The sequence below is a fragment of the Anolis sagrei genome, chromosome 3, assembly GCF_037176765.1.
Source record: "Anolis sagrei isolate rAnoSag1 chromosome 3, rAnoSag1.mat, whole genome shotgun sequence".
Taxonomy (NCBI): Eukaryota; Metazoa; Chordata; class Lepidosauria; order Squamata; family Dactyloidae; genus Anolis; species Anolis sagrei.
In genome coordinates, this window is record NC_090023.1 from 23,934,569 (window position 1) to 23,948,160 (window position 13,592).

Genomic DNA, 13,592 nt, shown 5'->3' on the forward strand with positions numbered 1-13,592 from the left:
TGTGTCCTATTCCATGTTCAGCTCAGGAGTGTGGAATTAGATAATACAGTGAAAAATGCTTTTAGCTACGTGAATTACTCACACCATTCCAGTTCTTTGGATACTCTAGTTTTGTGATGGTTGACCATAAGAGTCTAGCACAAGGCTTCTTAAATCTGTTTAGTAATGACCCCTTTTCACCTGATAAATTTTTATGCAACTCCAGATACATAGGTATATAAAATACCATATATACTCAAATATAAGCAGAGTTTTTCCGCCCTTGTTAGGCTGAAAAAGGCCCCCACGGCTTATACTCAAGTCAAAGTTATTTATCATTTTACTTTGTGACTGTTATTATTTCATTTATTATTTTGCTCTATTTATTATGGCTATTATTATTTAATTTAAATTATTTCACTCTATTATTATTATTATTATTATTACATTTATTATTTTACTCTATTATTGTTATTATTACATTAATTAGCTCTATTTATTATCATCATTATTACATTTATTATTTTGCTCTATTATTACTATTATTATTACATTTCCAATATTTTACTCTATTATTATTTTATTACATATTTTACTCTATTTTTATTATTACTTCTATTATTTTATTCTACATTGTTGTTATTAATTATTTTACTCTATTTAATACATTTATTATTTTGCTCTATTGTTACTGTTATTATTACATTTCCAATATTTTACTCTATTATTATTTTTATTACATTTATTATTTTACTATATATTGTTATTAATTATTTTACTCTATTTTTAATACATTTGTTATTTTGCTCTGTTATTACTGTTATTATTACATTTCCAATATTTTACTCTATTATTAGTTTTATTATATTTATTATTTTACTCTATTTATTATTGTTATTATTACATTATTTTGCTCTATTTATTATCATCATTATTACATTTATTATTTTGCTCGATTATTACTGTTATTATTACATTTCCAATATTTTACTCTATTATTATTTTATTACATTTATTATTTTACTCTATTTTTATTATTACATTTATTATTTTACTCTATATTGTTGTTATTAATTATTTTACTCTATTATTAGTTTTATTATATTTATTATTTTACTCTATTATTATTATTACATTTATTATTTACTCTATATTGCTGTTATTAATTATTTTACTCTATTTAATACATTTATTATTTTGCTTTATTATTACTGTTATTATTACATTTCCAATATTTTACTCTATTATTATTTTATTACATTTATTATTTTACTCTATTACTATTGTAATAATACATTGAAGAAGGTTAGAATAATGGTTTAATCATTAATGGACAGTCTTCTCTTAAATTACAGTTTTATGTAAATATTCAAAAACATTGAACCTACTTATGCCTCAATTAATGTAACTGTATTGGTATCTATTTTTATTTTGAAATTTACCAGTACCTGCTGCATTTCCCACCCTTGGCTTATACTTGAGTTGATAGGTTTTCCCAGTTTTTTATAGTAAAATTAGGTGCCTCGGCTTATATTTCGGTTGGCCTATACTCGAGTATATATGGTATCTTTCCTTCTTTTCTTCAACTGGAATCCCCCTTCCTCCTTCGCCCATGTGAACTTCTCTTTCCAGAAATGGCACCCTTTTCCTGCTCCTCCTTCCAAATGCACCTATTTTTCCATTCCCTTAATGGGACCCTTCCTCCTCATCATCCTCTTCCTCCCAAATGCATCTCTCATTCCTTTTCTTGACATGTTACATGGCAAGCTGCCTCACCCAGACCCCTTTTCTTACCTTAGCAGTTTTTTCCTCCTTTGGCAACACCAACCCCTTCTACTCTATGGGGCAGATGGCAGAGCACAGACCGACAAGTCAGTCAGTCTCATTCACAAGAGAGTCACCAGCATGCACAGGTTGTAGGCGGTTGATGCTGTGACTTCTCCATTCTTACAGACACATTTTCCATGACCCCAACCATTTGCAACCCCTAGTTTAAGAAGCTTTGGTCTAGCACAATATTTTGCAGACATACTTAACAGATGTGATAATGCAAAATCACTTTGTCTCTGGGTGTACTTATACTTTAATATTGTCACAGTTTAATAACTTTTTAGATGCCATCGCTCAGTGCTATGGGATCCTGGGATCTCTAGTTTGACAAGGTATCAGCACTTTTTGGAAGAGAAGGCTAAAGACATTTCAAAACTGTGGCATTCATAATTCCATTGCTTTGTGCCATGATGGTGACAGTGATGTCAAACTGCATTAATTCTACAATATAGCTGTATTCCTACTTTACTACTCCTACTATTATTTTTAGTCCACTTCCTAATAAAAAAACAAGCAGCTTACTGCTGACTAAAAGGTCAGCGGTTTGAATCCAGGGAGTGGGATGAGCTCCTGCCTGTCAGCTCCAGCTTCTCATGCAGGAACATGAGAGAAGCCTCCTGTAAAACATATGGGCCTCCCCTGGACCTTTTAATATAGTTCCTCATGTTGTGGTGACCCCCAACCATAACATTGTTTTCGCTGCTACTTCATAACTGTAATTTTGCTACTGTTATGAATCGTAATGTAAATATCTGATAAGCAGGATGTATTTTCATTCATTGGATCAAATTTGGCACAGATACCAGATATGCCCAAATTTGAATACTGGTGGGGTTGGGGGGATTGATTTTGTCATTTGGGAGTTGTAGTTGCAGACGGCCAATTCTCTCACACTAGAAGCTACTTGCAGTTTCTCAAGTCGCTCCTGACACACACACACACACACACAAAACCAATTCAAGAACAATAACAATAGTTCCATTGATAAATCTCTTTCTTCTTCTGTGGAATTGATCTCTTTTCTTCTCTTTAAAATATCTCAGCCACCAGACAATTGGAGAGCAAAGCAATGTCAATGTCAGACAATACCCCTCCGTGAAATATTTCTTCCTACCTTTTGACTTTCTCTCATAGAAGCTTCTTCCTCGAGGTGGCGCAGTTTCTGTGTACAGATTCTTCATATCCTCTTGCCATGTATCTGGATTAAAATGCCTCAGCAGTTCCTCCACGGTATCAAATTCAGCAATGGTTTGATCCAGAGCTTCTGCCGTTAGAGTAGGGTCGGTCACTGATGAAGAGTGATGGGAAACACCCTAAAAGTGACATACAGGGCAATGTATTTTGAAAAACCCAGGGGAAAACTGACAGGCATTTTAAATACACATTTTCCTGAGCTATTTTTACAGATTGCATTCATGCAAAGCAAGGGATGCTAAAAAATCATTTAGATGCAGCCATTTTCTCTCTGTGTGCATGAGTGTGTGCTGCAGATGGGAATTATATAACCACTGAGATGTTGCTAGAATGGATTGTAACTTCCAGCAGACAAAGCCAACAACAACTGGTGATTGTTTCTGGAAGGTGCAGTCCAGCAAGATCTGAAGAGTTGCATGATTTCTAGTCCTCACTCACTCACACAGGAACACTTTACAACCCTAAATTATTTACGGGGCTTTCAAATGTTATTTTTTTTTTTGACACCAACCCTTTTAAATCACACATCCTGACTATAGATCCGTGGTTCTCAACCTTCCTAATGCTGTGACCTCTTAATACAGTTCCTCATGTTGTGGTGACTCCCCCCCCACCTTAAATTATTTTTGTTGCTACTTCATAACTGTAATTTTTGCTATTGTTGATCATAATGTAAATATCTGATATACAGGATGTATTTTCATTCACTGCACCAAACTTGGCATCAATACCTTATATGCCCAAATTTGAATACTGGTGGGGTTGAGGGGATTGCTTTTGTCATTTGGGAGTTGTAGTAGCTGCGATTTATATTTAACCTAGAATCAAAGAGCATTCTGAACTCCACCAAGGATGGAATTGAACCAGATTTGGCACACAGAACTCCTGTGACCAACGGAAAATACCGGAAGGGTTTGGTGGACATTGACTTTGAGTTTTGAAGTTGTAGTTCACCTACATCCAGACAGCACAATGATGGATCTGGACCAAACTTGGCACAGATGCTCAATATGCCCAAATATGAAAACTGGTGAAGTTTGGGGAAAATAGACCTTGACATTTGGAAGTCGTAGTTGCTGGGATTGATTGCTCATCTACACTCAAAGAGCATTCTGAACCCCACCAACAATAGAATTGGGCCAAATTTCCCACACAGAACCCCGTGACCAACAGAAAAATTCTGATAGTCTTTGGTGACCCCTCTGACACTCCCTTGTGATCCCCTCCAAGGGTCCTGACTCCAAGGTTGAGAAACACTGCTATAAAGCATATTAACTGGCAGATTCTGGAAGTTACAGTCCAAGAAAGTAACTTTTCTAAGCTCTGATTATGTATGTATGTCAATATGCACTGTATCGTAGCCTGCAAAATATTTTTTAAACACATGATTCCAGAATGTTTTTGGAGGGAGAGGGAGTTTCTGGGAGTTATACTCTAAAAAGCAACTTTTCCAGTATTTTAGAAGACCGATACCTATTCCAAAGGGCTCACAAAATAACACTCAACAAAGAGGAGACTACATAGTAAAAGGAAGCAAGGAAAAAGAAGGCACTAACTGGGTTAGAGTACCTGGTTATTTCAGTTAAATGTATTTAGTATGTCAAGGATTATGGGGTTGAACTTCACAGAAAAGGTAATTTTGAAGAAGGATTTGAAGAGGTGGTCTTATGGCATTGCTTGAGATAACAGTTTCAGGCTTAAGGAACAGCAAGGGAGAAAGGGCATATTTGGTTAGAGAAGTTGGGGGATCTTCAGACTGTTGAGGTAGAGAATAAGTAGCAGTGAACTTCAGAGTCAGGAATGTCCCAAACTGCAAGACTGGAGAAATAAGAAGAGATAACAGCACAGAGTTGCGGATGAAAAGCTTTTTCTGGATGTACTAATGGACACTGATGTAAGGCTCTGAAGAGAAGGTTACATCAAAAAATGTTTCTAGACAGTGGTGAGGAGAGCATGGTGAGACATCCAAAGAGAATAACTTTCAGCAGTCAAGGTGAATGAAGACCAATGGTGAAAAAACCAAGCATTCCATCCACTGCCACCCTTCCTAGTTATAAAACCTATAAAATTGTGGAAGTCAACAGAAAAATATGACTTCCATGATTTAGCTAACATGTAGAAAAATAAATCTTTGTTCTCTTGGCAGAAGATGGAAAATAAGACACAGACACTACGGTAACATGATGGTATAGATAAGGAACAATTCTTTGAGAAGCAGCATCTGAAAAAAATTGAGTTGCTTCTGGTGGTTATCCAGTTTTAGCAGAAAAAAAATCACCAAGTGCAACAAGACTTGATCCAGTGTTTGAAAAAGTCACTTTTCAAGCTTTTCTGTGTCAGAAGCAACTTGAGAAACTGCAAATCACTTCTGGTGTGAGAGAATTGGCCATCTACAAGGAGGTTGCTCAGGGGACGCCCGGATGTTTGATGTTTTACCATCCTTGTGTGTGGCTTCTCTCATGTCCCCGTATGGGCATCCGAAGCTGACAGAGTGAGCTCAACCCGTGCTCTCTGGATTCGAACAACTGACCTGTTGGTCAGCAGGCCTGCTGGCACAAGAGTTTAACCCATAGTGCCTCCAGGCGCTCCTACTGATCTTGGTCCAGAGTGAGGGATACTTCAGAGTTTGCAGGAGTTTTTTTCCATGGTTACTTCAAAGTGATATGAGGTGGGAGAGGACTGGCTCACTGTCTATATTTGAATAGCAAAAGTAATGCAAACCCTCAGAAGTATGTGTGGGAGAACTGAACAATGCAAGCTTACATAAGCTGTTAATGTCATCTCCTATTTACTAAGTATATGGTTTAGACACCAGTTCTTAAGCTTTCTAATAAGCAAGGCAGAACTAAATTACACGCTGAGTGAAAAGTGAGAAGAGAAAACATTTCTGCACTTGTAGTGCATCTAAAACTATTTTTTTAGGAAGGATGTGAAGGGATCTCATCAAAGCACCCTCAACAGGTGGCCATCCAGCTTCTGTTTAAAAGCCTCCAAAGAGGGAGCCTCCACCACACTCCGGGGCAGAGAGTTTAACTGCTGAATAGCTCTAACAGGAAATTCTTCCTAATGTTCAGATAGAATCTCCTTTCTTGTAGTTTGAAGCCATTGTTCCACATCCTAGTCTCCAGGGCAGCAGAAAACAAACTTGCTTCCTTCTCCCTATGAATTCCTCTCACATATTTATACACGGCTCCCATCATGTCTCCTCTCAGCCTTCTCTTCTGAAGGCTAAACATGCCCAGCTTTTTCAGCCACTCCTCATAGGGCTTGATCTCCAGATCCTTGAACATTTGAGTTGCCCTTCTCTGGACATATTCCCTCTTGTCAACATCAATTGCGGTGTCCAGAATTGGACACAGTATTCTAAGTGTGGTCTGACTATGGCAGAATAGAGGGGGAGCATGACTTTCTTGGATCTAGACTCTAGACTCCCATTTCTGCATAGCCTCTTGCCTCTCAAGAGCATCCTATTCCACATGCAGAAAAGTTGTGTTACGATGGATAAGATATGATTGGCTGATGTTTTCTTTTTGGTGTGGACATCATCAAATCTTCTTTTTATAATTTAATCCAAGGTGCTGGTTTTGACCTACAAAACCCTTTACGGCTCCGGTCCAGTGTATCTGTCCGAACGTATCTCCCTCTATGTCCCACTCCGGAATTTGAGATCATCTGGGGAGGCCCTGCTCTCGACCCCACCGCTATCACAAGTGAGGTTGGTGGGGATGAGGAGCAGGGCCTTCTCAGTGGTGGCCCCTCAACTGTGGAACTCACTCCCGGGGGAAATTAGGGCATCAACAACCCTCCTCTCCTTCAGGAGGAAGGTAAAGACGTGGTTGTGGGACCAGGCCTTCGGGCAATCTGACAACTAGATATGGACAACCAAATGGATAGGACTGACAGGACTGACAATTGTGGAATTGGAATTTGAACTATGAGATTGCGAAACGCTGACCGTCAATGAGGAGAAATGGTTTGTATTGGTTTTATTGCTTTTACTGGTTTTATGGTTGTTTTCGCCTTGCAGGAATTGTTGTTTCTGTTAATTGATGTTATTGCTAGAATTGCTGTTCTCTGTTAATTGATGTTATTTTGTCTTATTGTTGTTATGTGATGCGGGCATCAAATTGTGCCTTGCTTTTGTAAGCCGCCCTGAGTCCCCTTCGGGGAGAGAAGGGCGGGGTAGAAGCAACCGAAATAAATAATAAATATTTTTCATAAAACAATGCTAGACATTACTTACCATAACAGGGCTGGTAACTGATTCCCAGTTGGTTACATATACACCCTGAAGATCATACTAGGACACAAAAAAAGCAGATAGAACAATCAGAACACTGCTACATAGTCATCATCCCCCACTTACTTATACACAATGTAATAGTAAGATCCTTGTGCTGGAAGCAAAGAGGCATCAACACATGTATAATTAGAGCCAGGAGGAGTTCTAGAGAACATGCCTGCTCTTTTGCTTGACCTTTCTGCTTCTTTCTTTCATATATGTATGCGGGCCTTTTGGCTTCCTTTCTGCCTGGAGGTCATTTTCCTCTTTTTTCCAAAAGTTTGTATAAGATGTCTTTGTCTCGGATGGGTAGATCCATGACACTTCTGCCTGAGGCTGGCTTACCTGCACATGAGAGCAAGCTTTAGGGGCTCTTTACTAAAATATAGCTAAGTCTTCTTTTATCTCTCTCCTTTTCTATCCCAAATATATTTCTTGAAACAATAAATATAAGTTTTCACTTTTTTTCACCTTACAAAAGTACTGTATTTCTCTCCTGGCTTTCTACTACAAACTCATATTGCACTGGGTTCTCTACACTCTACTTGATATCAATAGCAAATTACAAATTGAGTATCCCTTGTCCAAAATGCCTGGGACCGGGTTGTGGCACAGCTGGTTGGGAGTCAGCTACATTAAAATCACTACTGACCGAAAGGTCATGAGTTTGAAGCCAGTCCAGGTCGGAGTAAGTTCCTGACCATTTGTCTAGCTTGCTGTCAACCTTTGCAGCCTGAAAGACAGTTGCATCTGTCAAGTAGGAAATTTAGGTACTGCTTATGAGGGGAGGCTAATTTAACTAATTTACAATGCCATAAAAATCTCCAGCAGCATGCAAAAGGATGGTCCTCACCTTCCCAAAATACATTTCCCATAATTTTGTGCTCTCTCAGTGTCTTTCACTTGTCTTTGTCCCATCCTGCTGCTTTCCTCTCATGTTGAGAGGCCATTAATTTAAAGAGGAATGGAAGCCTTTTTGGCTTTGCCATGCACTGAAAATGAAACTGACTTTGATAGGATTCCGAGCATTACAGAATTCAAACAAAAAAAATTGGGTCACTTCTCAATCTTAAGGCTTTGTGTGGGTGGTCCCCACAGTGTTTCTTAATTGTGTTTCGTATATGCAAAATTTACGACTTAGATCTTACTAATTACATACAAAATTATGAACAACTCTATGAGATATCTGGATGTACTAATGAGATAATACAATCTTTCCTACTCTACAACCAGTACATCAAAGTGTGGCCAGTATGGCAAATGTTATTAATGAGAAATAAAACCCCAGCAACACCCAAGCTAAGACCCCTTCCACACATCCCTATATCCCAGAATATCAAGGCAGAAAATCCCACAATGCTAATGAAGGTGGTCAGTTGAAACATTCACACCTAGCTCCAGCAGAGAAGAGCTCTTTGCCCCACCCCAGCCATTCCACAGATATATAAACCCATTGTCCTAATTCCAACAGACCTCACTACCTCTGAGGATGCTTGCCATAGATGCAGGCGAAACGTCAGGAGAAATGCCTCTAGAACATGGCCCTATAGCTCGAAAAAAATCCCACAAGAATCTATTGATTCCAGCCATGAAAGCCTTCAACAATACAAATCCCACAATATCTGCTTTGAACTGGGTTATCTGAGTCCACACTGCCACATATTCCAGTTCAAAGCAGATAATGTGGGGTTTTATTCAGCTTTGTGGAAGGGGCCTAAGAGGGGCTGCAGCAGTTTCCTTTTGCCTGAGCCTCCTATCAAGGGGGAAATTTGATTCCTTATGGTTCTCTCTCTGGGCCCTTCCATGCAGCCATATAACCCAGAATGTCAAGGTCAGAAAATCCCACAATATCTGCTTTGAACTGGGTTATATGAGTCCACACTGCCATATATTCCAGCTCAAAACAGAAAATGTGGGATTTTATCCAGCTGTGTGGAAGTGGCCTCCTTTCCTTCCTGCTGAGTATATTTGAGCAGTATGAACTTGGCTTGCAGCAACTGAAATAATCTGAGAACAAAGGGAAAAAGTGGGAGAAGACAAACTGAGTCATTTAAAAAGTGGCTGAAAAAGAGGTCTGACAGAGGATTAATTGGGACTGTCTCTGCCCAATGAGGACAGTGAGAGGGTATGTTCCTATACCTTACGATAAATTGTTATAAGAATCAATTCAAACAACTCAGAACCAGAATGCATAAGCATACAACTAGAAAATGAACAAGAGTCTCTTGTAACAAAAGCACAGCAAAGATAATGAATTTTCATTTCATGTTCTGAATGCCCTTCTCAGCTTTGGCAAATCAATCAGTCCTTTAATGATTTATTATCATAGTTGCACAAGAGATATTTTGTTTTCTTGAAATCAGCATAGGTAATGCTCTCTTTTAACTCCAGCTGTGCAACATGAAGTAAAAAAGACTGCTTGCTGATAGGGACCCTGAAGGCAATGGGAAAATATCCATTCAGGTAAGCAAAAAACTCTATATAAATTGGACAAAAACCCCTTTTCCTTCATGTGTTTTACATAATGTATACAGGCAGACATAGATGAGGGTGCATCTCCACTTTGACATGACACATGGCTGAGGAATCATAGAATTTGTAATTTGATCAAACACTATCACACTTTGGCAGAGGCTAAAGACTTTCTAAAACTATGGCATTTGTGATTCCATTGCACTGAATCATGACATTTAAAGTGCTGTCAGAGTCCAGGATCACATTAATTCTACAATGCAGATGCACCCTAAGTATGCCCCACTGCAATGTCTTCTCAGGGTTTGAAATAGTTGGCACTTTGGACTTCAATTCCTAGAATCTCTCAACCATATGCAAAAGGGGAAATAAAAATGAATGAAAATCCTGCTACGACTCTGGCAGCTGATCTGAACTTCCTCTACCCCGCCCTCAAGATGGGTACAACTATTTTTAAAACCCTGAATCATCCACTTACTCTAAAGAGGAAAATCAAAACAAGAATCCATTTAGTTCACTAGAGAAAGGCAACACCTGCCTAGTATTTCAAGTGGCTGGAAATGGCTAGGTGTTACCACCTGTTCTTGGCTTTTACATCGCGCTCATTTTGTCTCAACGATTTTACACTTCCTTTAGGAAAATACTTCATCCTCCATTCGCTTGGAGATGTTTTTGTGTTTCATGATCACTTAGCACAGCTGCAGTCACTTGGAGCCTCTGAAGGGTTTTCCAAAGCAACCCAGTCTTCTGTTTATATTACCGGTTCCAATTCCTGCTTACACACTGAACAAACAACAAAATCATTTCTCATAACCTTTAGATCCACACAGCTCATAATAGCCGTCATATATCTGAATCCATGCCTCCCCTCAGCAGTATTGCTGGGCTATTTATGGTGCCCAAAGTGGTGCCGTTTTTTTCAGTTTTAAAGTTCTGCTGCAGAAATGTGTTGGGCCTTTTGGGGATTTTCTATAAAGGTATATTTTAAAAATTAGTTCTCTTTACTTTTGCAATTTACTAAACCATAATGGCTGTGGAACTCTCTCCCCAGGGATAGTAGATCAATCCCCTTCCTCCTGACCTTCCGCAAGAAAGTGGAAATGTAGCTTTGTGACCAAGTCTTTAGAGAACTTTTGCAATAGATAGACTTGGAACAATGGGCAAGGACCATTGGAGCAGCCTGGATTACGCTCATGAATTATGTGTTTAATTCTGAATGTATTTTAAAAAATGTTTTGTTTTTAATGTACTTTTTAATTTTATTTTAATATTTATTTAAGTGTACATTGTGTTTTAAGGCATCGAATGTTGCCTGTGTGTAAAGCCACCTTGAGTCACCTCCAGGGTGAGACAGGTGGAGTAGAAATGTCATAAATAAATCAATAAACAAAAAAAGTGTATGCAGCGTTGAACTAGTGATCCAGAAGAGTAAGATATGAATCTTTGCTTGGCCACTGAAATGACATTGAGCAAGTCATACGCTTGAAGTTTCCCACTGACATGGAAATCATCTAGAGTTGGATTGCATCTCTGTGAATACCATCAATGGCTTTAAGGAGCTAGAGCAAATGGGGGCTGCAATCTACTAAAATCCTAAAGATTTTTTTTTAGTCATGTCAGGAGCGACCTGAGAAACTGCAAGTCGCTTCTGGTGTGAGAGAATTGGCCGTCTGCAAGGACGTTGCCCAGGGGACGCCCGGATGATTTGATTTTTTATCATCCTTGTGGGAGGCTTCTCTCATGTTCCTGTATGAGGAGCTGGAGCTGGAGCTGATAGAGGGAGCTCATCCACCTCTCCCCAGATTCGAACCTGTGACCTGTCGGTCTTCAGTCCTGCTGGCACAAGGATTTAACCCACTGTGCCACCGAGGGCTTCTTTTGATCCTAAAGGTCATATGATTACTATCTATATCCTATGTCCTATAATCTGAATTCAACCAGTCGTTTGCCAATTGTAAATAATGTACTCGCATTAATAGGATTGATAGTCTTTATTTTAATTAGGATGGAAATTATGAATTTCAGACAAATGTGTTTCAGGGCAGAAAGAATTTTGGTAAAACAAACTATGCCTGTGTATGTGTTTTGGTGAAAAATACATGCAGGAAAGCTACATGTGGTTGTGTTTTGTAGGAAACAATATTTTGGTTCAAGAATCAGTGTGTTTTGGATAACTACATATTTATTTATTTTGTTTTATACCCCGCCCTCTCTCCCTCACTGAGAAACTCAGAGCAGCTATTATCTGGCCCCAAACAAATTTTATGTGCAGAAAAGTCATGCACATTTTTAAAAATATATTCTCCCTAGCTGAGAGCCCCTTCACATTACACAGTGATAGCACAATGATTCCAGTTTGATTGTCATGGATCCAATGGAATCCTTGAATTTGTATTTTTAGAATTCTCAACTTGAGAACATCAGTGTCTCATCAAACTCCATATCCAGAGATTCCGTATCCACAGATTCAACCATCCTTGGCTTGGAAGTATCCCCTGCCCTTCCAAAAATAATAAATAAATGCAACTATTTTCAAATTATCTACAATGCAAATGTTGATTTTGCCGTTTTATATAAGAAACATGCTTTTCCTGTTATTGTATATAATGTGGTTTAAGCATCCATGGATTTAGGTACCTGTGAGGGGTCCTTGAACCAAACTGCATGAGATACTGCGGGTTGACTATAAAAATGTAGTGTGAGAGGGTCTTAAAACACAAGTTTGAATATAGTGTTTGAAAATTGAGCAGAAACCCTCGTGTTTTCAGGAAGAATTGAAATTATTTATTCTTGCATTTGGGAATATGATAATTGAAGATTTATATCATTAGTCTGACCAGAGCTTTAAATAGCCCAAACTCAGAAACTGTGAGCTGTTGAAGAGCTTGGCTGCCACTATACATCACTGGCTCTAATTCCATTATTGGTGATGACTATGTTAATAATAGTGTGAAATGATGTAGTGGATGCTTCCTGATCCATTCTGACATAGTCACTTGTTATAATAGAGGAGAGAGCATGATATTCCAAAGTCTGTCAAAGAAACATGAAGGTTTTCAGCTGTAATTACAGTCAAGGTCAGTTTGAACCTGATTTGTCTTTTTATGAAAAACAAAAGGTGTAAAGAGTGAGAAAGATGGTTTTAAATAGGTCTGTTTTATCCAGACCTCTTTCTCCCTCCATATGAAAGAATGGCATAAATCATGTGGCCTATTTATGAAAATATGAACATTTGCCACAGATAAATAATATACTGGGGGCTATATTTTGAGGAGGGAACTGCCACTGCCCTGACAATGAGAAAAGAAGGAGCAGGCTCATCTCATTATGCCTCAAATAAGATGCAGATGAAAGGCTATGGTTGAGAAAGAAGAGGGAGGCACAGCTTCATCATGTCTAGACTGAGAAGTAAATGAAAGGCACCTTTTTCATCCCAACTGCAGCTGCCCTGGCTATGGATTGAAAGAAGAGGCAGACACAACAAAATCACATCTTGGCTTAGAAGCAGATGAAAATCATTTTCCCAACAGACACTCCCTTGGCATGGGAGGGAGATAAGCAAAGACAGACATAGCTCCTACATGTCTAGACCAAGAAGCAAATGAAAGTGCATGCCTCCAACCCAATGGCCACTATGCTGGAAAAGCTCCATCATGCCTAGACGCAGAAGCAGATGAAAGGCCCTCCCTGCATCCCAACTGCCACTGCTCTGGGAGAAATTGAGTACCTACTGGACTTAATACCATCACACACCACCATTCCTCTTTTCTTCTATCTTCTATAGAATGCAAACCCGAGGGCAGGGAACTATTTTAATCAACTATTTTAATCTGTT

At 38.7% G+C, this 13,592-nt stretch overlaps 1 protein-coding gene across 1 annotated transcript in view; it reads right to left on the reverse strand.

Annotated features, from left to right (window-relative positions):
• Positions 1 to 13,592, reverse strand: part of PDGFD (platelet derived growth factor D) — a 223,008-nt gene that overhangs the window by 43,848 nt on the left and 165,568 nt on the right. Inside the window, 2 exon segments of the mRNA XM_060771039.2 lie at positions 2,924 to 3,122; positions 7,247 to 7,303. Of these exon segments, the coding sequence (XP_060627022.2) occupies positions 2,924 to 3,122; positions 7,247 to 7,303 (256 nt within the window).